This window comes from Lynx canadensis, chromosome E1, assembly GCF_007474595.2.
Source record: "Lynx canadensis isolate LIC74 chromosome E1, mLynCan4.pri.v2, whole genome shotgun sequence".
Taxonomy (NCBI): Eukaryota; Metazoa; Chordata; class Mammalia; order Carnivora; family Felidae; genus Lynx; species Lynx canadensis.
Genome location: NC_044316.2, coordinates 22,890,472 through 22,916,546, shown reverse-complemented (window position 1 = coordinate 22,916,546; position 26,075 = coordinate 22,890,472). Strand labels below are relative to the sequence as shown.

At 41.8% G+C, this 26,075-nt stretch overlaps 1 protein-coding gene across 1 annotated transcript in view; it reads right to left on the bottom strand.

The window, feature by feature from the left end:
* The window catches only part of LOC115501027 (WAP four-disulfide core domain protein 18-like), a 47,682-nt gene extending 23,210 nt beyond the window's left edge, over positions 1–24,472 (bottom strand). Inside the window, exons 1-2 of the mRNA XM_030295852.1 lie at positions 24,278–24,472; positions 23,520–23,668 (exon numbers count right to left, since the gene is read on the bottom strand). Coding sequence (XP_030151712.1) covers positions 23,520–23,668; positions 24,278–24,347 — 219 coding nt within the window. The 5' untranslated portion in view covers positions 24,348–24,472. The remainder of the gene's footprint in view (positions 1–23,519; positions 23,669–24,277) is intronic.
* Between the last annotated feature and the right edge of the window lie 1,603 nt (positions 24,473–26,075).

Sequence of the window (26,075 nt, the reverse complement as noted above, 5' to 3'; positions counted from 1 at the left end):
GTGGAGGAAGTTGGGACTTACCTATTTGAATGATGGGGGAGCAGATGTGACCGTGGCCTTCCTGATGCACTGTTTTCCCCTCCCATGGTCCCTGACTTCTCTGCACTAATGCTCACAGATGCCTGATGAGAGGAGAGACTCCGTTAAAAACTTTGAAGTCTAGGGGCTCCTGGATGGCTCAATCAGCTGAGTGTCCAACTCTTGATTTCTGCTCAGATCATGATCCGGGGGTCGTGGGATCAAGCCCTGTGTCCATCTCCACACTGAGTGTAGAACCTGCATAAGATTCTGTCTCTCTCTTTCTCTGCTCCTCTCTCCCACTCATGCTCTCTCTCTCTAAAATAAAATAATAATAATAAATAAAATAAAAATATTTGAAATCTTACAATTCCAAAATAATTATTTTAACTGCCTTTACAATATCATGCAAAAACTATCAATCGCCTAGGAATAAATCTAACCAATTATGTGCAGAAAACTACATATTACTAAGAAAAAAGTTTAAATATGTTACTAAATGGATGAATATGTCATGTTTATGGGTTAGAAGACTCAGTATGGTAAAGATGTCCATTTCCCTCAAACTGAAATTTAACACAATCCCAGTCAAAATCTTAGAAGGATTTTTCATAAAAATGCATGAAAAGCTGATTCATGATAAACTGATTCTAAAATCCATATGTACATTCCAAAAATCAAGAGTAATGAAGACAATCCTAAACAGAGCTGTAGGACTTGAACTGCCATTTATCAAGACTTCCTATTATGTGTGGCAGTAAATGAGACAGTGTGGCATTGGTGCAAGAGAGAAAAACAGACCAATGTGAAAATGTATGCACACAGTCTCCTAATTTATGACAAAGGAGCCACTGTAATACAAAGCAGGGGGAAAAAAGTCTTTTCAGTAAATGTAGCTGGATTAACTGGATTATTCACATGGGAAAAAAAGGAACCTTGTCTCCTACCTCATGCCACACACAAATGTCTGTTTCAGTTGGATCATGAGCCTAAGTAAAAGGTTAAGCAATAAATCTTCTTGAAGATAACTGTAGTAAATAGCTTCATGATCTTGAGAGAGGCAAATATTTCTTAGATATTATAGAAACATTATTAACCATAAGAATAGATAGATAAATGGGATCTTATTAAAATTAGGCAATTTTCTTCATTGAGCGACTCCATTAAGAGAGTGAGAAGGAAAGTCATATTGGGAGAAAATGTTTATAATACATATATACAACAAACAACTTGTATCTAGAATGTCTTACAAATCAATAGAAGAAAAAAAAGATAACCTAATAGAAAAATGGGCAAAAGGATGGAAGAGATACTTCACAAAAGACAAAGTTGGAAGTTGTTTAAAATAATGTCAAATTCTTGTGGTTTTAATTGTGTAGATTGACATAATTTCTGAATCCTCTAAAATCTCCCCATAAAAACACACAGAACAAAATAGCAAAATTCAAAACACAAAGACAATAAAACTGGGAAACAAGGTATCCCCTCAAACTCCAAAATATGAGTAGACAGAAGGGAATAAACCACTACCATCTACCAGATCAGCAAAGAGTCTACATCTGTGTGGAAATCCACAGGAAGCAATGACGTAAGTGATGAGGTGGATACTGTGCCCCTGAGACTTCCTGAGGAATCTACTAAAGATTGATCTTCAATGGACCAAAGTGACAGGAGAGATACCAAAATGGGGAGTAGTAAAACCAGTGAATATGTATTTACAGTAGAATTATGCTGAATAATGATCCATGGACAAAGTCTATGAAATACCTATATGTCTGAAAATGTAAACATAATATACCTATCAAAAATTGGGAAGGGGATTGGAAAGAATATATAATAAGTAGAGAAAGTATGATGAGTACCGTGAAGTGATTAAATGGGAATGAAAAGGTAATTCTTTAAATCAGTGGCTGGGGGTAGGCAAATGGGGAAGACAGAAGAAGAGAGATTTCATTATTATTATTCATAGTAGGACACCTATAGATAACAATCCAAAAAAAGTAGGGGCTTAAGGTAGTATTTAGAAGTCTTGGTTCAACAAAAATATAAAATCTTCTAAATACAAGACACATAATAAAAGAAACAGAAAGGGATAGAGGGAGAGATTATACAAGAAAAAATAGTGAAATAAAATAGTAAAAAAAAATGAGGGTAAAATAGTGAAATAGTAAAAAAAAAAAGGAGGGAGTGGGTGGGTGCATGATGGGTATTAGAAGGGCACTTGTTGTGATGAGCACTGGGTGTTGTATGTCAGTGATGAATCACTAAATTCTACTCCTGAAACCAACATTACACTGTATGTTAACTAACTGGAATTTCAATAAAAACTTGGAACAAAATAGTAAAAGACCATATATCTAATAAAGAGGAAATAAAACTATACCAGTAAGTAAAATAATAACAAAAAGGTAGAATAAACCGTACATTTAATAGGAGTTCTGTCTTTTAGAGATACATACAGAAATAATATGTAATGAAATAATGTCTGGAATTTGCTTCAAAATAACATGGGGTGAAGGGAAGCAGGTAGGATTAGAGATAAGAGAATGATCACATGTTGATAATGGTTGAAGCTGGGTGATGGGTATGTGGTCTATTGTTATACTCTGTCTGCTTTGTATGTGTTTAATATGTCCCATGATAAAAAGTTTAAAAAAATGTTGAGGGATGTACAAAACATTTTAATGAGTAAACAAAGTGAAATTACTCCCATGTTTGTACTCACAGACACAGTAAGCATAGAAAGATATACACTGAAAAAAGAACAATAATGTTTCTCTGGGCAATGATATTGTGGGTGCCATTTATGTGTTTGTTTATGTAGTTTTGGCCGTAGAGTCTTGTTTTTCAACCATAAATATGTATTTGGGGTGATTAAAGTTACACTTAAAAGAAGTTCCCATACTGAAAAAAGTTGAAAATGACAGAATGCCATATGAGTTGTGGTAGAGGGGTCCAAAGAACCCCATTTTGTTTATATTTTATGATGAAAACTTTCAAATCCATACTCAAGAGTTCATTATTATTTAACTCATTTTTGGAAAGGCTGAGAAGGACCAAGCACATGTTCCTGCTGGGGCCGAGGAAATCAGGAGGTTCACAATGGTAGGTATAGAAAGGATGTAAAGGAAATCTTGAAAGAAGAGTTGACAAAGTCTGGTAATTGCATGGTTGAGGTGGAGTGTGGCAAGACAGCCAGAAAAATCATCTTTGGCTGTGAGCCCATAAGTTTCAGGGAGTAGAAGGAAAAAGAAGAGAAAGCAGAAGGAAGAGAAGAGGAAAAGCAGAGAGAGAGAGAAAGAAGCCACAGGACAGTTTCAGGAATGAAAAGATCTTGAACAATGTTGGATCCTGCAGAGATATCAAGGAAGGTGACAATTGTAGAAAACTATTAGACTGTCAACCAGAAAGTTACTGGTGCTACCAGAGGGTGGGAGTGTGTGTGTGTTGTGGGGAGATAATTGGTGGTGATTGTAATGGTGCTGGTGGTAGTGGCCGAAGTTATCCTGTAAGGGCTCAGGGGTGATCAGTGGTTCGGAAGGAAGAGATGGAAGACAGACAAAAGTGGAGTTCAGAAAAATGATCTCTCAAGAATGAGGAAATGTATCTGTTTGCAGGTAGAAGTGAATGGAGAGACCATGGAGAGACACAGCTGATGGAGCAGGGTCAGAGCAGGAGGTGAGGCCTAGAGATTGCAGTTGGAGAGACTGGCCCTGGCAACAAGGGAGGGAGGAGGCAAGCAGGCACAGAGATACCAGCATGATGATGGGTGTTGACAACTAAAATGTGCCCGGGTATTTCCTGATGTAGACTGTTCTCCACGTTTAACCATCTTCAATTCTGTTTCTGTCCCTTCTTTTATGCTGCAGAAGCCTAGTCCTAGATTTCCCATTTTGTGACTTTCTTGTTGTGAGACAGGAGGGGCTGGTCTTTGCCTGGACTTACTGACTGCCTGGAGCTCTGTGCTGAGGATGAGGGGGACCACAAGGGGGAGACACCCGTTTCATGCAGCTAGTTGAAGACATTGTTTTGTGATAATGCAGCAAGGCCAAAGGAGCTGAAATTTATACCTTCCTGGACAGTGAGCCAGACCAGAGTTCAAGGCCACCATCAGCATGTAGAAACCTCGAACTTTGGGCTCTGCCAAGGAGCTGACTTTGCTGGGGAAAAAAAAAAAAACCACACCTCAACAACACAGACCAAGAGGAGTATCTCCTTAGGGTAACAAAGAAATCTATCACAGAGAGAAAGAGAGGTGGGAAAGGAGGGGGAGGGAGAGAAGATGATGCAGATAGGGAGGAGGAGAGGTAACAGAAACATCTGTGTGCAACCTGCTTTTCTTATTAAGGGCTACTAAATGAGGTTCAAACTCAGATATTTTTGGCTTTGTATTTCATGACTTTTTTCTGACAATGCTTTGTCTCTGCATCAGGACCTAGGTCTGAGCATCATATTGCATTTCTGACACTGAGGACTGCCAGGAAATCTCTTCACCAGGAGGTGTGTCAGCAGGGGCTCTTTGCTACAAAGCCCTGCCCAAGAAGGGTATCAACAAAAGACTTTTGGCTGCTGGGTGCTACTGGTTGCTAAACATTGCAAGAGCTGAGCACTGGAGGAACCACCCACACGGTGGGGGTTGGAGGCACTCTGCTACAAAACTCTGGTGTGGGTGCAGAAGCTGCAGCCCATTGGGTGCTGCTGTCTCCATTGCACACAGTAACTGAGCATTGCAAAAGCTCCAGGTGCTGCAGGAGGCAAAACTCTTGGTCCTGCAATGTCTCTCCAGTGGTCTCTTCTGATATAGCTTCAGTTCTGTCTGGCAAAGGAAAAAATATTTAAAGGGCCCAGATCCATTCTCACAGAATAGTCTAAAAGGGTGAATTTGGAGCCAAGAGGCAATAAATCAGTAACTGGCACAGATAATTTGTGTCTTTCAGGGAATCTGGACATTTCATTGAAGTTGTCAAAGGTACTGAAAAGATCATACAGAGAATTCCTATACACCTCTCACCTGGACTTCTATTGCTAAACCTACATAACCATGGTAGTTTTGTCAAAACTAAAATAAATCAGTATTACTCTTAACCAAAAGCACAAAATTACAACTACCAAGTGCCATTAACCAAAGTGCAGAATTTATTTGACTTTCACTAGTTTTTCCATGAATGTCCTAATTTTTATGTTCCAGGATCCAATCCTGGAGACCACATTGTATTTTATTTATTACTGCTCCTTACTCTGGTATATGACATCGCCTTAGTCTCCTCTGGTTCAATATGTAGTAGAAAATCTGTCAATTTGTATCTGTCTGATGTTTCCTCATGATTGGACTGGGATTATAGGTTCTGAGGAAGAATATTGCAATCAGGAGACAGTGCTCTGGGGGCCAGGAGTGGCTGGTGAGTTCCACACTCAAGTGGCCTTGCAAGGGTCAGATCAGGACTGAGAAGTCAGAAGAGTAGAACATGAGAGGCTTATTCATGTTCAAAAGAGGGACATCCCTGGAAATACCTAGGAAGATGGGGAGGCACAGGAGGCATGGAGGAACCTGCAGAAGGATGATCAGCAAGCAAAGCACAGAGCTTATGCAGTGCCATGGAGCTGGCACAGGGCACAGCACCAGGGGCCACTATTTCCATGGACTATGATATGCCTGGCTGACCCCAGAGTTAGGCAATGCGGCAGCCCTGACAATGTGGGCATACATGCGAATGTACCTTCATCTTTCCACCCAGACTGTGGGGCCTGGGACACTGAAGTTGTACAGCTGTTCTATTCATTGTGGTAGAAAAAGGAAGGAGAACTAACCCAAGATCCGAGGGCACTAGGCTCCCAAACTCAGGCTGCCAAATCCAGGGAAAAGAAGAGAGATGGCATATACTTAATCTTGCACAGCTTAACAAACCACCAATTAGTCCTGGGATAGTCTGTTCCAATCACTAGCTGGAGATAACCTCTACCCCAGGGGCCCTCTGTGGCTTATACTTCTGAGATATCCTGGCCACTCTGAAACCAGCGTCTGAAAGGCCACAAGAACCAAATTCTTATAGAACTTGCTTAAAGTTCCTTGAAAACTTCTCAAGTTTTCAGAAAGTCACAAATGTAAATGACGGCCAGTGAGCTGATGCAGGCCATTCACTGCCTGGCCTCTGTTGCTTTCCTGACACAACTTCATAAAAGGTTCAACCTTAGAACAAGGGACGATTCATGACCTACAGTTTAGGTGTCACTCTCTAAGCCTCTGGCATTCTTGGGGTTTACCTGGTGGAAGAGTAGTAAACAGAACTGCCTCCCAAGCATTGACTCAGAGACAATTCCGTGTCCTGCAGTGGGACTCTGGAACCAAGGCAGAGTAGTAGAGAGCTCTGATTTCAGATCTTAGCCAAGGCACGTAATGGCTGTGTATCCATTCAAAGTTATACCTTATAAGTCCCTGGCTAGGTTGATATTGTTTCCTTTTTTTCTCTAAATGAAATTGTATTCTCAAAGTACTCTTAACTGTCTCTGCTCTGTCTATTTACTTCCTTATTCTCCAGAGCATTGACCCTACAGAACTCCAACTAATTATATCACCTACTGATCTGTAGACCCTGAAGTCACCCATGCTGGAGTTGAGAGGCTCTCATCTTCCTAGGTCCAAGAGGAAAGATTCTGTTATAAAGGAGAAGTGATGTTATAGCTTGAGTCCAAAGGCAGTCTGAAGGCAGAATTCCTTGTTTCTCAGGGGACCCCTGTCTTTTTCTTTTAAGGCCTTAAACTGCTTAGGTAAGGCCCACTCATATTATTATATCTTCTTTATTCATTCTACTGATTTACTCTGGCCAGACAAGTTACATAAGGCATGAACACAGCCTACAGTCTCACAACCTAGGAGTAGCTGCACTGATAATACCTGTGTAGAGAGTAGGGTTCTCTTTGCCCTTGGCCAAGAAGTAGACACAAATGAGTGCAGGTAGCCTGGCTTAGAAGATATTAACAAGAAGGGACTAGAAGGTAAGACATCTTCTTTGCCCTGTTGACATCTCTATCACCTGCAGGAATGCCCTGCCCATGTAATACTCAGTTAATAGGTCTTTGCTGAGATGTTGGTGATTATAGGAACTCCTGCACCCACCTTAATTAGTTACAATGACCCAAGATGGATAAGGTTAAACAAGAGTGTATTCAGAATAAAGGTTCTATAAAAGGAACCACTAGGCAATGCTGCCTGAAATCCTCATAAGTCAAACATTCATTGTATATTCCCATCCAGGGCTGTGGATGAGTCTCCCTTTATCCTGGACACATAGACTCCAGAAGTGTTTTTTGGGACAAGTCACAGTGCAAGGAAGACAGGATCTCCCCAATCACTCACTGCCATCAGCAATGATGTTCTAAAATACAAATCAGTCATCATACTTGGCTGGCTTGACTATGCTCAGTGGATATGCATTCGCCTTGCTTGGCATGGCAATGAAGCCCTTCCAGAATTGGCCTGGAGCTCCTGTTAAATCCTCCTCCAGTCCCACTATCCCAGGAAACTGTCTCCCCTGGTGCTCCAACCCCCAGCCCTCCCCACTCCCAAGACCATGTGCAGGCAGATCCTGCAGCCTGGATGGTTCACCTGGCTCCCCCTCCACCTGGCGACCTCAGCCTCATCTCTCAGCTTCCAGCTCACATGCTTCACACCACCTAAACCTTTTCCCAACTTCCTGGGCAAGAGATAATAATTCCCCTTTCTGCTCCTGCAGAACTTCTCACAAATCCCTTCCACAGCATCAGGCAGGTTATATTATAATTATTTATATGGGTCTGTCCTGCTGAACTTGCCTTATGTGTGTTCTTATTCCAACACCAAGCACAGTACCTTGGTGTCCAACAGCAATCAATAAATGCTTACTTACTCTATTTTTTTACTCCCCATGGCTTCACCCTACCCTGGCAGAAGGGACCTATCTCAAGGATTTTTAATCAGTGTCCTGGGAATCCAGGAGCATGGTAGTGTGTCTGTTGAGCAGCTGGAAGTGGTTTCCTCCCTCTCTAGGAGGAGGGTTCTTTAGTCCTTCCTGTGTCTTGTGTTAGGTAGGACAATTCCAGTTCTCCTGCCATTTGCAACCAACTGCTCTTCCCCGGGGCTTATGCAGTCTTCTGTGTGTAGACAGGTGGGTGTTCCTTTTGCTGGAGATAATGACAGGGGGCCTGTCATATACCCACAAGCAGATCTCTAGTTTCCTTACAATCATTTCTCAGACAGAAGCCCTGTAGGTCAGTTCACATGTGTAACACATCTTACCCTTTTTGATGGTGGTGTCCCTACAGTATATGATGACTGTTCCAGAGTCAAAGCTCAGAAGAAACCCACAGCTCCTCACAGGAGGAGATCCACATTCTGTCCCCGACTACTACAGTTGCAACAAAATTCACTCAACCTACACAGAGACTTGGAAAGAAAACCTTCATATGGATACAATGAACAGAAACTTGAAAAGTTTCTGCTGTAGAGATAGTGCCTAATTCTATGGGATTCATACAGAGAAACCAGTCTTAGGTCAAAGGTTGAGTTACCTTTCTCCTCCTCCTCCTTCTTTTTCTTCTTTTTTAAATGTTTATTTATTTTTGAGAGAGAGAGAAATAGAGTGTGAGCAGGGGAGGGGCAGAGAGAGAGACACACATAGGATGCAGGCCAGAGTAAGGGGAACAGCCCAAGGAAGCCCAAAGCAACCCCTTTCCTACAACTTGAGCATGTGGTATAGACAGGAAAGTTCTGCCTTGAATGTGCTTGGGAACTTGACATTTCAAAGAGGCAAATTGAAAAATCATACAATAAGGTGCACTTGAAAAAAATCTTTCCCAGCATGGATTTTTTAGATGACTCTCTTTTCTTTAATGTTTATTTTTATTTTTGAGAAACAGAGAGAGAGACAGAGCATAAGCAGGGGAGGGGCAGAGAGAGAGGGAGACACAGAATCTTAAGCAGGCTCCAGGCCCTGAGCTGTCAGCACAAAACCTGAAGTGGAGCTCGAAACAATGAACCATGAGATCATGATCTGAGCCGAAGTCGGATGCTCAGCTGACTGAGCCACCCAGGTGCCCCTGGATGACTTTCTTTTCTAAAGGATGCATGGGCAGAAGGTGAGGGTAGAGGCTCACAGCTATGGGGTCAGGCTTGAATCAGAATCTCAGAATCCTATGAGACTGTAACACACACAAGCGCGTTTCTGTTCTGTTAGGTGGAGCCAATCATACTTCATACACAGAATTCGAGAGTTGAGAGTGCAAGCTAGTGCAGCCACTCTGGAAAACAGTATGGAGGTTCTTCAAAAAATTAAAAATAGAACTACCCTGTGACCCAGCAATTGCACTACTAGATATTTATCCAAGGGATACAGGTGTGCTGTTTCGAAGGGACACACACACCCCAATGTTTATGGCAGCACTATCAACAATAGCCAAAGTATTGAAAGAGCCTAAATGTCCATCGATGGATGAATGGATAAAGAAGATGTGGTATATATACACAATGGAGTATTACTCGGCAATCAAAGAGAATGAAATCTTGCCATTTGCAACTACATGGATGGAACTGGAGGGTATTATGTTAAGTGAAATTAGTCAGTCAGAGAAAGACAAATAGCATATGACTTCACTCATATGAGGACTTTAAGAGACAAAACAGATGAACATAAGGGAAGGGAAACAAAAATAATATAAAAACAGGGAGGGGGACAAAGGGAGAACAAACAGAGGGTTACTGGAGGGGGTGTGGGAGGGGGGATGGGCTAAATGGGTAAGGGGCATTAAGGAATCTACTCCTGAAATCATTGTTGCACTATATGCTAATTAATTTGGATGTAAATTTAAAAATAAAATTAATTTTTAAAACAGAATTAGAGAGTGATGGGTGGTCAGGAGGCTACACGTGTAGGCTGTGCATGGGAGAGGCAGCCCCCCCAAAGGTGGTGAAGAGATTTGACCAATTAAAAAGTGCTGGAGGTATCACAATCCCAGATTTCAAGATATAATACAAAGCTGTAGTAACCAAAACAGTATGGTACTGGCACAATAATGGACACATAGATCAATGGAATAGAATAGAGTCCACAATAAACCCATGATTACATGGTCAATTAATCTATGACAAAAAAGGCAAGAATATACAATGGAAAAAGACAATCTCTTCAGCAAACGGAATTGGGAAAACTGGTTGACTATGTGCAAAAGAATGAAACCAGACCACTTCCTTACACCACACACAAAAATAAATTCAAAATGGATTAAAGACCTAAATGTGAAACCTGAAATCATAAAATTCCTAGAAGAAAACATAGGCAGTAATTTATTTGACGTTGGCCATAGAAACATTTTTCTGGGTATGTCTCATCCGGCAAGGGGAGAAAAGGCAAAATTAGACTGTTGGGACTACATCAAAATAGAAAGCTTCTGCACAGCGACTTAAACCATCAAGAAAACAAAAGGACAATCTGAATGGGAGAAGGTATAACACCATCATTAACACCACAATGAGATTATTATCCCACACCTGTCAGAATGGCTAAAATCAAAAACACAAGAAGTAAGTTGTTAGAAGCTGGAGGCGCTAAAGTGTCCACCACACTGAGAGCGCACTTTGAAACCAAAAAATGAAGCAAGCCACTCTATACCATTTACACAAAGCTTTATTCAGGGTGACTTACTGATGGGAGTGGGGATGGGGTGGGAAAACGAGGGGTAGTCGGGCAGGCAGCAATACAGGTGGTATGCTGCTATTCTCCGCCCAGTCTGGACCTCACTCCATAGCTGTTATAGAGCAAGGGGCATGGTGGTAACGCCGAAGAGTTGTTATCTAAAGTGGCCATCTATGGGCTAGAGGATCTCTATTAGTGATCTAAAGTGGTGCCTTCTGTGCACCATGTCAGGGAAGATCAGAACAAGCCTTCCTACATTCCAGTCAGGGCATACGTTAACCTCCAAGGGGCTTGGAACACAGAGCTGTGAGGGAGGTCACTGTGCTGGCATGAACAAGATAGAGGGTCAAAGATGGAATCAGTGTTGTCAGCACTCCTACACTGGTGTGGGTGAGGATGTGGAGGAGAAGGGACCCTCGTGCACTGTTGGTGGGAATGCAGACTGGTGTAGCCACTGTGGAAAACAGTATGGAGTTTCCTCAAAAAACTAAAAATAAAATTACCATAGAATCCAGTAATTCCACTATTGGGTATTTACCCACCTACCATCCCCCCCCAAAACCCAAAAACACTAATTATAGAAGATACATGCACCCCTGTTTTAATTTGTTTATTGCAGTATTATTTATAAGAGCCAAGATACAGAAGCAACACAAGTGTCCATCAATACACGAATGGATAAAGAAGATGTGAGATACACACACACACACACACACACACACACACAATGGAATATTACTCAGCCTGGAAAAGGAATGAAATCTTGCCATTTGCAACAACATGGATGGATCTAGAGGGTATAATGCCAAGTGAAATAAGCCAGTCAGAGAAAGACATACCATATGATTTCACTCATATGCGGAATTTAACAATTTAAAAAGAGACAAACAAAAAAAAAACCACTCCTAAATACAGAGAACAAATTGGTGGTTGCCAGAGGAAAGGTGAGTGGGAGGATGAGTGAAGGGGATTAAAAGTACTCTTATCATGATGAGCACTAAAAAATGTATAGTATTATTGAACCATTATATTGTATACCTGAAACTAGCGTAACATTGTATGTTAATTATACTTACTTTTTTTTAAAAAGCAAACAACAAAAAATACAATCCTTTCTTTTTAAAATTATAAATGAAGGGGGTGTTCCTTGGTGGCTCAGTCGGTTAAGCCTCAGACTCTTGGTTTCAGCTCAGATCATGATTCCATGGTTCATGTGTTCGAGCCCTGAGGCTCTATGCTGACAGTGTGGAGCCTGCTTGGGATTCTCTCTCACCCCCTGTCTCCACCCTCCCCCAGCTCACACGCATGTTTTTTTTCTCTCTCTTTCAAAATAAATAAATAAACTTAAAAATTATAAATGTAGGTGAGCAGGTGGGCATCCCAAGGGACTTTGAGCAAACTTTGTTTTTTAAGCTTATAAAGTTCATTGTTAATGACAGTGTGGAAAGAGCAAAGATTCAGGCAATGCCCCTCCACTCCACCTTCCCTTGTGTCCTTGCATTAAATACAAAACATACATAATCCATACATGGCTTTATATTGAGACTTTAACACCTGTTCAGGAGAATACTGCCAGTGAAATGAACATCTTCCCTCTTTGGGATAGAGCATCAGCATGGTACAGGGCATGGAGCATTTACCAAAAAGCCAAGATTTCTTCTGTACGAGAAGATTGGCTGTTCCACTCACTAACAGTGTAGCATTGGGCAACTCATCAACCTTCTTGGCCCTTGAGTCTGTTCCTCTGTAAAATTGTGATAGTAAGATCTATAAAGATATCGTAAAGTTTATAAAGATATTATAAAGTTGACAGTGAGTGTAAAGTGAGACAGTACATGTGCATGGGCCTGAGCATGGTGTGTTAATTATCTTCCCCTAATTAATTTGGCTCCCAAAATCTGGGTGACCACAGAGTCTGTAGGCTTTGCAGAGTATGCATAGCCTTGTCTATAGAGTGAATAAGTAAAAGGTATTTTAACTTTGTGAAATTCTTCAAGGATGCTGCCATGAATGTGTTTCCAACCTCATTGAGGTCCAGTCTCTGTGTCTCTTCATTCCATATTTGAAATTCCCAGGAGGGGAAAAAATCAGATTAATCAAAAGTCTCTATCTGGATCATTCAGCTAGTGTCAAGGAGGCAGAGTCACTTTGTCAAAATATGGCCATTGAGGTTTTTCCCAGAATAGGGAGCATTACTGTGAATCTTATAACCAGATCCAGAGGGCTTTCCTGAATTCCACCCTTGTGCTGCCAGCACATTCATGTACACATTTTTCTATGCTCTAACACCAACACATGCAAACCTCATTGGTAGAAGAACCTAAAGACATATCCAGCCCCTCTGTCTAGTGGGGTGTCCTGTGGCCACTTTTCTCTGAATCCAGGATCTCTGAAAATTTCCTACCACTCTTCCATTTCCATCCTGATTCCATCTTGATATTCTATCCACAACCTTTAGTGGGAATATGTTCCATGTTCAACAAATCCTACACAAACAGAGCTTTAGTAAGTCTCAGATTTAAATGGGAAGTGTTGACTTTTTTTTATAGAGTTAAAGAAAGAGAAAATAAATATATATTATTGAAAATAAAGATTCTACTTAAAAATGAAAAAAAATGTGTGATATATATTATAGTTCCACACTATGAAGGAAAATGCAGGGAGACAATGCTGTGTTTATTTTGCACATAGTTAGGAGGTTTCCTCCACCATCCAATCTGAGCCCTCCAGGAGTTAAGCAAACATCTCAGTGCAAACACCTCAGAAGTTTTGCCAGGTGAGGTGAACTCGTGCTTCAGTTGAGGAGTCCCAGCACCAGAAGACTGCTTGTGGGGAGTTGCTGTGGTCCTCCATTAACTTCTACCTCAACCTGTGGTGATCTGAAAAGGAGTATGGTTCCATCCATAACTGCCTCCAGTCCCTATATTGACCAGCCATGTTTTTTCTAAAGGGTCTCTCTTTTCCTCTCCTACTCCTAATGGGTCACATATCTTCAACCTCAAGGTTCCAAGCCTTACCCATCCTAGAGAGAGGAAAGAGGCCATATCCTATTTGTACCCACATCTGGCTGCCTGACTGCCCCTATTTCACACCCATTTACTACCACCCTATCTCCCCAGTCTTGCCCATATATTCCCAGGAATCCTTGAGGTGTCCACATGTGCTCACAAGCAAGTCCCACTCATGCCCTTCTCATATGGCCTCTGTGGTGTGGTCTGGTCTCTACAAAGCCACTTAAGCCCGGAGACCCATCACTGCCCCCACTGTCAGTGTCCTTGTGGGCATGACACCCTGTACAACAGGGCACTCTCTCTGGTAATCCCAAAGCTGAGAATCCATCCAGGTGCCAAATGGTGCCTTGTTGGGGCATCTGGGTGGTTCAGTCAGTTAAGCATCCGACTTGGGCTCAGTTCATGATCTCACAGTTTGTGAGTTCAAACCCCACATCAGGCTTCGTGCTGACATTGCAGACCTTGCTTGAGATTCTCTCCCTCTCTCTCTGCCCACCATCCCCCCGCTCTCTATGTCAAAATAAATAAAACTTTTAAAAAAATGATGCCTTGTTTCCATTAGTCCTTACATGGTCACTCCATGTTCTGGACATCAACAGGAAGACGCTTCTCACTTCACAGAGCTCAGAAGTCCTGTGAGGTACTGAGTAGAGAAGACAGAAAGCCAGTTCCTCCACCTCTCCTGCCTGCCTCTGACATGGCCACCGCAGACTTCCTAGCAGGCTATCCTCACCTGGTTCATGTGAACTAACTCACAGGAAAGCACGGCCCAGGCTTGTCAGACCAGGCAGTCAGGGGGCTGCACCAAGTGTTATGTAGCCTTGAAAGAGTGAGGAGTGGCCTAGGACAGGCTCATGTCAATGGAGAAAAGGGACTGGAGTAGAATTCAGCCCAGTAAGAATAGGCTGTGGTTGCCAGAGGGGATGGCGATCCATATGGCTTGGGGACTGTAATCTAGATTTGTCCCCAGTCCTTATAGATTATGCCTGAGCCTGTGGGGCCATGGGGCAGAGAGGAAAAACAACATGAAACACTAAGGCACTGGTTTCTCGGTTGTCACTTTTATCCTCCTGAGATTAATGGGCAGCTGTTACCTGTGATCTCTCAGGCCTCAGGGAGGCTCAAGCTCCATGCTTAGAGAAGCAGGCCACAAGGAGACACCTAGTCCACAATGTTGTTTGAACTCTTGGTTCTGTGAAGGTACTCCCTGACACCTACCAGCTGGCCAAAGATAACACACACCTGTGTGTGCCATCTTCCCAAATGAGGTCTTTGCACCAATAACAAGGGCCTTCCCCATTCAGCAGACAAAACCACTAAAGATTAAGGACTACTATGTGAGTAAACAAAAGAATGTGGAGCAGGACGAGCAGAACTAACATCCAGTGAGCACCTTATCCACGCCCAGAGCTTCATGGCTTCACCTCATTGTGCTTACCCAACAGTGCCATCATACTGCGCATCTTCAATTCACAAACGAGGAATTGGACACTGTTCAACTTGTTCATAATTATTGAGGAACTTAGTTGTAGGGGTGGGTAGGAGATAAATTAGTTCTTTCTAACTTCTCAGCTCATGCTCTTTTCTCCATACCATCTGCTTTGCCTTTTCCTCTACACTCATTCCCACCAGGGCTCAGGTGCACCTCTCATGTCACAGGGGTCAGGGTATGGAGGAACTGGCATTCTCTACCACTGCCTCCCAAATTCCTTAACTCCACTCACCTGCTTTCACTTGGCTATGCCACCTGAGAGACAACTGGTCAACACTTCTTTCTGGTGAATCAGTCTTTTGCTATACTATCTGGTGGGGCAAAGGGAACCATACCTGGGTAGGATAATTTTCTTTCCTTATTGCCAGCTTTTAGGAAACATACATAAAATGAATTAAAAATCCATGGGGCGCCTGGGTGGCGCAGTCGGTTAAGCGTCGGACTTCAGCCAGGTCACGATCTCGCGGTCCGTGAGTTCGAGCCCCGCGTTGGGCTCTGGGCTGATGGCTCAGAGCCTGGAGCCTGTTTCTGATTCTGTGTCTCCCTCTCTCTCTGCCCCTCCCCCGTTCATGCTCTGTCTCTTTCTGTCCCAAAAATAAATAAAAAAAAAGTTGAAAAAAAAATTTAAAAAAAAATCCATATTTCACAATTATATTATGGTCTTTATGGTCTTGTTCAGTCAGCTCCTACCTATGGACTTGCATTGTCTCCTACATAGCTGTTGGTGGGAACACTCATATCTAGGGAGGCCAACTTTGTGGACCATGAAGCTTAGGACACTTCAACCCTGACCATGGCTGAAGAGAGGAGAGGCTGGATCTGGGATGTGCAAGGGAGGAAATATTCTCCTCTGTCCTCTTTGGATCTCAGGCTGGGCCTAAGAATTAAACTGGCATATGACAGATTCACAGGAGAAAAGCATACAAACTTTCCTAAGGTATTTACATATAAATGGGAGCCTTCACAAGAAAGTGAAGATCCTAAGTGGCCAGAGCAGGAAAATTTTACACCATTTAGACAAAGTAACAATAAATTTATCAAGAATTGATAGGACAAAGGGGCGTGAGTTGGGATAGTAAATGGTGAGGAGGCAACTAGGAAGATAAGGGTGAGTTAATGAGGTTTGTTTGAACAGATTTCCCAGATTTTGCAGTCTCTGATGATAATGTCTTCTTTCCTCCTAGTATAGGGAGGGCACCTTCCATAGGGGAGGTTTATCTCCTACTTTCAGGAAGAAAAAGGAAGGTAAGAGTACACATTCTGTCTTATAATCTCCTTTCTGATGTAAGTGGAATCAGACCTCTATAGGTTATATTTGTGGTTTAAGAAAGGATATAAATGCATGAATTTAAATATAAACAAAAAGTTTACAATGAAAAGTTTCCTCCCCATCCCTGACTTTCAAACCCTTCTACCCTGTTCTCTCTCTAGAAGGAACCACTATTATAATTTCTTGGGTTTCCTTCTAGAGATAGTCTCTGTCTCTCTGTGTCTATCTCTATCTCTCTGTATTCAATAACATTCTGAAAATGTTTTAACTTAATGCTTGGATTCATGTAAAGATCATTTGGAATGTATATTTGGGCTGATAGGTATTTGTTTAAATTCAAGATACATATCTGAGGTGTTTTCTGATCTTCTGATTACACAACTTTTTTCTATCTGCTTTATTTCTGTTCCTTTTTACCATACAGCATCTAATTTTATACTAATTGAAGAGATGGACAATTAAAAGTTTGCACTTCCTAACATCAGGAGTCTTATTTATTTATTTATTTATTTATTTAAAAAAAATTTTTTTTAACACTTATTTATTTTTGAGACAGAGAGAGAGACAGAGCATGAACATGGGAGGGGCAGAGAGAGAGGGAGACACAGAATCTGAAACAGGCTCCAGGCTCTGAGCGGTCAGCACAGAGCCCGACGCGGGGCTCGAACTCACGGACCATGAGATCATGACCTGAGCCGAAGTTGGACGCTTAACCAACTGAGCCACCCAGGTGCCCCTTATGTATTTATTTAAAGTAGGCTCCACACCCAACATGGGGCTCAAACTCACGACCCGGAGATTAAGAGTTGTATACTCTACCAACTGAGCCAGCCAGGGGCCCCAGGAGTCCCTTTTGAAGGGCACACATAGTTGCATGAATACACACATCTGTTCATCAGTAATTTACCATTGGTCACAGTCATCTGCATGTCCTTCTGCTACACTGTCAGTAGAACACAATCTAGCAGTGAGAAAGCAACAGTTGTGGACTTTGCATTCTCTATTAGAGGGATTTCTATGTTGTACTTGCATTTGAAATTTCTCCCTCTGTGTTTACTCTGAATATTTATTTCCCATCAGCTTGTGGTAACACTGATTGATGTGAGTCATGTATTATTCATATAATCTGATTTCATTCCATTAGTGCTGTCAACATTACTATTTAGTCTAAAGACATACAATTATGTCAGGAGCTCTCTGGTCTTGTTTTGCCTTTGGTATTCATGAAAGAGACTTCTTTTGTATAGCAGATCTTTTTATTTTGTTGGTGTTAACTGGAATGAAATAAGCAAATATGAGGCTGATATAAATGTAACCTTTTAGGGGCACCTGGGTGCCTCAGTAGGTAAAGCCCACTTTTTTTTGAGAGAGAGAGAGAGAAAGAGAAAGCGAGCATGAGAGGGGGAGGGTAAGAGAGTCAGAGAGAGAGGTTGAGATAGAGAATTCTAAGCAGGCTACATGCTGTCAGCGCAGAGCTCAATGCGAGGCTTGATTCCATGAACTGTGAAATAATGACCTGAGCCAAAGTCAAGAGTTGGACAGCTCAACTCACTGAGCCACCAAGGGGCCCACCTCTGACTCTTATTTTTGGCTCAGGTCATTATCTCATGGCTGTAAAATTGAGCCCTGAGTTGGGCTCTGCGCTGACACTGTGGGCATGCTTGGGATTTTCTCTCTCCCTCTCTGCCCCTCCCTTGCTCATATGTGCACACAGTCTCTTTCTCAACATAAATAAGTAAACAATAAATAAATAAATTAATTAATTAAAAAATCTTCAAGGGTGAATTTCAGAAGAATAAAAATAGAAGGATGGCTTTTAAATCAGCACATTAGAATCTAATCCAGCTAATGGAAATGGTAAAGAAAAGCAAAAAGGCAACAAGAAAATATGATAAATAAAAAGCAAGAAATGTGACAGAAATAGACCTTAATTTAACAGTGAGGATCATAAATATAAATGGGTTAAACTTATTGATAAAAAAAACTTCTCTGATTGGATAAAAATGAGAACAACAATCAATATATTGCTTTAAGAAACACACACAAAATTTTTAAATAGTAAGTTTAAATTTTTTTTGTTAATATTATTTATTTTTGAGAGAGAGAGAGACAGTGTGAGCAGGGGAGGGGCAGAAGGAGAGGGAGACACAGAATCTGAAGCAGGCTCCATGCTCTGAGCTGTCAGCATGGATCTGACGCCAGGCTTGAACTCACGAGCTGTGTGATCACAACCTGAGCCGAAGTCAGCCACCCAACTGACTGAGCCACCCAGGCGTCCTTTAAATAGTAAGTTTTAAAATAAAGAGATGGGAAATTTTTACTGGGTAAATATGAACTAAAGGAATGCTGAATTATCAACTTTGATATTTGGCAAATAGATTTTAGTGTTGACTATGCGAAGGAAAAGATATTATTTAGTGTTAAAAGGAAAAATAAATTAAGAAGATAACTATGATCAAGGACATATATGCTCCTAAAAATTTTACTTGAATATACAAAGCAACAATTGATAGAGAAGCATAAGAAATACATGAATGAAGAATTTTAGTTGGAAATTCTATTATTTTTTCTCAGAAACTGAGGGATAATACAGACAAAATTAATGAAAAATAGAGACAATTTAAATTATACAGATTAACAAAATCAAACTAGCAGATGATAGACAACTTACATGTGACAACATGGAACACACTTTTTTAAAGTGTGTATAGAACATTTATAGAAACCATACATGTGCTAGTCCATAAAGAAATTCAAAATCTATTCCCAAAGATTCAGCATCATACAGATTATGCTATCTAACCATAATGCAAAAAAAATTTTTTAATCAATTAATTCTCAAACTCTTCCATGAAATAAAAGACAAAACATGTCCTAGGTCATTTTCTGAGGCCAACATTATCCTGATATAAAAGCCAGATAAAAACATCATGAAAATTATAGACCAATATCCCTTATAAAAAAAACGGATGCAGGGCCACCTGGGTGGCTCAGTTAGTTAAGTGTCTGACTTTGGCTCAAGTCATGATCTCATGGTTCATGAGTTCCAGTCCCACATTGGGCTCTGTGCTGATGGCTCAGAGCCTCTGGAGCCTGCTTCGGTTCCTGTGTCTCCCTCTCTCTCTGCCCCTTCCCTGCTCGCACTCTGTCTCTTACTCTCTCTCAAAAATGAATAAACACTAAAAAAATCTGATACAAAATTCCTCAACAAAACACTAGCAAATGGAATCCAACAGCATATTAAAAGGATTATGTATCTAGTATAATATGATTACATGTAATAAGATTATAATAGGATTATATACCTAGTATTATAAATCTAGATTTTGATCTGGTAGGAGTTACCCAAGGAGGCAAGCATGGTCCAACATAAGAAAACTAATCAAGGCAATACATCACATTAATAGAACGAAGGAAGAAAAACACATAATCGCCTAAACTGATACAGAAAAGCATTTGACAAAATCCAACACCAATCAATGATAAAAACACTCAGAAAACTAAGACTAAAAGAGAATTTACTCAATATGAGAAAGGTTGTTTATGAAAAATCCACAGCTAACAACATACTCAATATTAAAAAACTAAAAGCTTTCCCCTGAAGACAAGGAAGAAGACAAGGCTCCCTGCTTTCACCATTGCTATTCAGCATTCTACTGGAGCTTTTAGCCAGAGCAATTAGGCCAGAAAAAGAAATAAAAGGCATACGAACTAGAAAGAAAGAAATAAAACTATATCTATTTGCAGATAACATGCTTCTATACAGAGAAAATCCCAAAGAATCCACTGAAAAAATCTACAAAAGCTAATAAATGAATTCAGTAATGTTGGAGAACACAAGATCAATACACTAATGATGAACAATCAATAAAAGAAATTAAGAAAATAGTTTCATTTTTGTAGCTTCCAAAAGAATAAAACACCAGAATCAATTAACCAAGATGGTTGTTAACTGCCTGCCAGGTTTCCATGCGAGGATACTAATGATTTTAGTTGCCTTTTAGCTTCTAACCAGACCAGTTCATGAAACCCAGACTGTTACAGCTATTTCCCTGAATGTGTTTGGCCTGGGCCTACTCCTGACACCAATTTCCACACAAATTAATGCTCATGAATGCAAACCAAAGAAACCAATTCCGACCAGCTTGAGAGAGCAGGAATTTTGGAAAGATGTTATTATACAGCTCACAGAAACCACAGGAAAGACTGGTAAACCAGGCTCAGGAAAGTATCAGGTGCCAAAACAAGGCAAGTAACAACAGGGCCAACTGTAGCTCACAGCAACAGTCTGGTTAAGGCTACTGTTGCTTAGAGGAACCTGGGTAGATCATTAAGTTAATATTCTGACTCTTGATTTTGGCTCAGGTCACGATCTCAGGGTTTGGGAGCTCGAGGCCCACATCAGGCTCCATGCTGATAGTACAGAGCCTGCTTGGGATTTTCTCTCTCTCTGTCTCTCAAAAATAAATAAATAAACTAAAATTAAATTAAAAAGAAGGATACTGTTGTTGGCATCTCTGCTGTTGTGAATTGTTTTCCACTATCCCTAGCTCCTAATATCACTCCTTAAAGATCTACATGGTCAGAAAGAAGCATGATAATTCTGAGCACCACCTTCCAGGAAGTAGGGAGAGAATGTCTGACTCCCATCAATTTTGGCAGGGAGAAAATGAAGTTTTCCGCTAAATATAAAAGGAGGTTGAATGCAGGTGAGAAAAATGAGATGTTCACAAAAGAACACAAACAACTTTCTAGGGTCTTCAGAACCATCTGGAAAAATAAGTGGAAGTTGTAGGATGTTATCCTCAAGTATCTTTTCAGGGAAAAGTCAACCCTTGGCATTCAGAATGACAGATAAGAGGGGGAAATTGCTTGAAAACATTTTAAGGGTATGCTCATGAACCCCCATACATTTCTAAATGAGACTGGAGCATGGAGGAGTTTTGGAAGGGGATGACCAGCCAGTAAAAGACATATGGTGGCACCCGGGTGCCTCAGTCCATTAAGTGTCTGACTTTGGCTTGGGTCATGATCTCATGGTTCATGGGTTCAAACCCCACGTGGGGCTCTGTGCTGATAGCTCAGAGCCTGGAGTCTGCTTTGGATTCTATGTCTCCCTCTCTCTCTGCCCATCCCCTGCTCACACTCTGTCTGTCTGTCTGTTTCTCTCAAAATAAATAAACAACAATAACAAAAAAGAAGAAGAATATATCAATGCTACCATGCCCTCATTCCAACGCACAGGCTAATCAGGCCATTAGATATTGGGGTTATAAGATGTACCATATGAGAAGCAAGAGCAGAGGAGAGAAGAACAAACAGATATAGGAGGCCAAACTCAGCAGGCTAAGTTGGGGAATCTAGGTGGAGAGAAGTGAACTCTGGGGATTGGGGCCGGGAATGGGGCTTGCAACAGTCAACTCAAAACATCATTTTTGTTGGGGCTTCTCTGGGAGACCTAGGTTTATCCTCTGCTTCAAGTAACGTCTGAATCAAAGTCTCCACCCCCAAGCCTACCTCCTAACTCTATCCTTTCTCTTTATCACTCCAGGTGGGAGCTGGCACTTCCCAATTCCTGCCACTCAAAGCCTCACATCTCAAGGGTCGCGGTCACTCTTCTGGGTTTAGGTATTCAGTCCTGCTAGATATCAGTGTGTTGCCTTAGAATGCATATTTCCACACTTGCTCCTGTCCTCATGGCTGAGGACTTGCCCTAATAAGGGCCACTCCAATAGACCTGCAATGTGCTACATGGTCATTAATTTTTCTTTTTTTGCTTCCAAAATCATATCCACAGGATGCTAGGGAAAATATTCTCATGCCATTTGCTCTGTCTGGAGTCATAGACATAGAAGGAGGAAAGGAACTAGCTGGGAGGACTTTGCCCCTGATCAATTGGTATTCTGAGTGCCTTGTATTCATGGATTCACTGCCTGTGCACACTAAGGGCCCTGCCAATCCACAGAGAGTCCACCAGAATACCTAAGTAGGAAGGATAATGCAGCCTGAATAATGCCACAGATACAGTTTATTTTGAACACAGCTCTTCAGAAAGCAGTCACTCCACCACTTTAGATATTCCTCTTCTAGGGCTGCAATTCTAGGGATAGGTAGTAGCCAGAAATGGATTGTGGAAGAGTCTTGTTGTGCCAAGCATTGGACTCGGGGATTCATGAGAAATCTTCTGGGGCAGGTATCCAGGCATGCTTAATAAATGTCCTGTCCATCTTTCACATGGCCACTGGAGATATCCTTCCAAAACACAAATTTGATCATAACATTCCCTCTGCTTAACAACCACCACCAGTTTTCCAAACTCTTTGGCAGGCAGCTCATTCCTCTTTAGACTCTGGCTTGGATGACCCTCCACCATCCCCCTGAGATGCTGCAACTTCTGCCTACCACAATCGCCTTCCCATCCCCAACAGGGTGCCCACAGTTTTCCCATAATCTGAACTGCCTTTCCTTCCTCTGGAACCTTTATGCATCCTTTAAGTTCTCCCATAGATGTTCTCCACTCTCTGGCAACTTGTCCAACTCCCCAGGTAAAGCCAATAACTCCTCCCTTCACTCCCATGGAACTTAGGAGAAATCGGTACAAAGCCCTAGTCACATTGGGTTATAATCGTTTATATAGGTCTGTCTCCTTGACCTGGTTATGCTTACCTTTTTATCTCAACTCCGGCACAATGCCTGCCTGACACAAGTAGGGTAAATTGGGGTTCCCACTCCTTTCCCTCCTCCTCCCAAGATCACCATTTTCCAAGAAGAGTTAAACCTCTTTGGTGGGGAAGGGGAAGGAGGGTGAGAAACCCTTTGTTAATAATGACCTGTGAATGGAGAGTCAAGGTCACTTGTCCCACTTGAGCCCCCCAGGGCTGTCCTGGGATAACACTTCTTTTCTAAGAGAGAGCCTTAGATAACGCAGCCAGGTGTTCTGCCATTGGCTGTCATCCCCCTTCTCTTGGAGTGATCCAGATGTCTGTGAGCATCTGTCTACCCCAGCAAAGTCCCCTGGGGAGTTATCCATCCACTTGGACAGCTCTTGACTGATTCATACTCACTTGGGGGACACCATACATGCAGATATGACCACATCCATTGCTGCAGCATTTCATTCTTTGGGGACATGATTCATCTCCTGAGCACATTTCCACACAACTTCCAAAGACTCCTTGGGGTACCTTTGGACAGATTCCAGGTCTTTCTTGCCCTGCAACATACAATGGTTTCTGTGTGGTCTGGTATGGTTACTAAGGCAGGGAACTCATGCTGGAGGTCTGAAGTCCTCATGGCTGGTGGGGCTCCCACCTCTTCCGGTTTTTCCTTCATGCTCCTGATGCCCACTTCAACCTCGGTGGCTACAAACTCACTTGTAGGCCCCCATTTTACCATCTGGCCATTGGTAGAATGTTTTCCCTGCTCCAAAGCCTGCACAGTCCCATCAGGCAAGAAACCTGCACCATAACCTCTTTTTTTTCTACCTCATTAGAAAATCTCCTGATCACAGGCAGCCATCTCCCCACCTCATGCATGCCCTACCTTCATCCAGGAGCTACTCTCCGTTGGAATCCCACATCCAGGGCACATCCCCTAACTAGAGGGAGCCCCAACTTCTAATCAGACCCAAACCCGATTTGATAAGAAGAATAAGAAATGCAGGGTGATTGTCCCTGTAGGCCAAAGGAAACGAGTCTGATCAATGCCAAATCTCCATTCTCTAGCAGACACACTGCCTGCTTCTGTGCCAACCTATTCCTGGGTCAGAAGCTGGGCTCTGAGTCCTCTCTGCTCTCAGGTAGGATCCCCTCAGCACCCTTACCTCTAACGCAGGCCATCTCCATCCCCACAGCGACAAAACCCACCAAAACATAGACAGCGCCTGTCTTCATGTTGCCTTTGATGTGATGCACACACAGAGCCCAGCCCCAATTTATACTGTGAGTGTCAGCAGAAAGGAGGACAGGGTGGGAGGCAGTAGAGGAAAGCGAGTCTATAAGAAAGTAAGCTCTCTAGGGAGCACCCCCAGATGATCTAGTTCCTTCATTCAGTTTCACAACTGGTTTCCCTCTGGTTAGGGAGTGGTATCATAGAGATGCAAATACCAAACAGGAAAGTCTGGGGACACTTTTTAGCCCTTTGTTCCTTGTTATATCACAACTTGGCACTGGTTTTCCTGGTGCCTTTAGGAACTGTGTCCAAAGAAAACAATTTTCTGCATCATTTAGAATGTCAGAGTAAGAGCTTAAACTATGAGGGCAGGTATTGTTTGTCAGGCCCACCCAGGGCCTCTGGAGATCCGGTTGTGTGTTTCTGGGAAAGATGGTGAATGTATGCTTTGGAGCCCAGGCAACCTGGAAAGGACAAGGCAGCTCCATACAGGGCATAGATCAATGGACACAGGCAGCCCAGAGCACTGAAAGGGCAAACCCAAATCCAAACCCAAGGGGCCAGCCAGATCCCATGTTGCTGAGTAGCATGATCTGGATGAGTGCACAAGGCCAGGCCAGATAGCTCCAAAGAAGTTGCAGGAGAACCCTCCAGTACACTGCTGGCAAGGGAAAGACTCCCTTTCCCCTCTCAAAAAGGGACCTGGATATGACTATTATCATCTGCTAAAATAATCTTTTAAAAGTTCATTTTTACTAATTAACTCTTGTGATAAATAATTCAAACAATACAGATGTATTCAGAGTAACCTTCCAGGAGGTACTCAAATGTTTGCAGTTTGCTGTGTATTTTTCTAAGGTCCTTTTCTATGTTTTTACCCATACACATATGTGTATATACAGATATATCATTTTTTTTTGCAGAAATAAAGTTGTATTATATGTATTATTTTGCTTTATCCATTTAACATTATGTCTGAGGGAGCCTTCCAGGTATCTTTCCCCCTTTTCTAAAATAACTACTATCTAAAATTCCATTAATGAATGGTTCATAATTTATTTAACCAAGATTCAATTGTTGGACATTTAGATGGTGGGGTGGTTTTTTGTTTTTTTTGTGTGTGTGGTTTTTTTTTTTTTATTATTATAAGCAACTTGTTGTGTATATGCAGCATATACTTTGTATATCCTTTGTTTATATATGTCAGTATTTCTCCCCCAAATAGATGCCTAAACATGGAAATTCAAAAGGCTGCATCTACTATAGCATTGGAAAATATTGCCAGATTGTCCTCCAAAAAGACTATAAAGCTTCCTTCCACAGGGAAAGAGACATGGATTCCTCACAAACTGACCTAATGCATTTAATTTGTAGTTTGGCTTCCTTGAGTTAAATTTTCAATGGAATATTTCAACCTGTGTATTCCCATAAGCCCCAATGAATATATCCCAAATAGGAATGTGGGGCAGAGAGCTCTCACCACAGCTGTGTAAGGAAATTTAATTAGCAGAAATTACATAAGACAATATAATCTGGTGTTTAATACTCTAGCACTCTGAGTTTCCAATAAGAAACCAAGGATAATTGTGGGCTGTGATAGTTCTGCATATGCATGTGTATCAATAATGGCAGCTGCAAGTTTGACAAAGGGCCTATCCTCAATCCAAATGGCAGTATTTGACCTTTGTTAAGCACAGCTGTATGCCCCATGCTGGTACTTCACAGCCCAC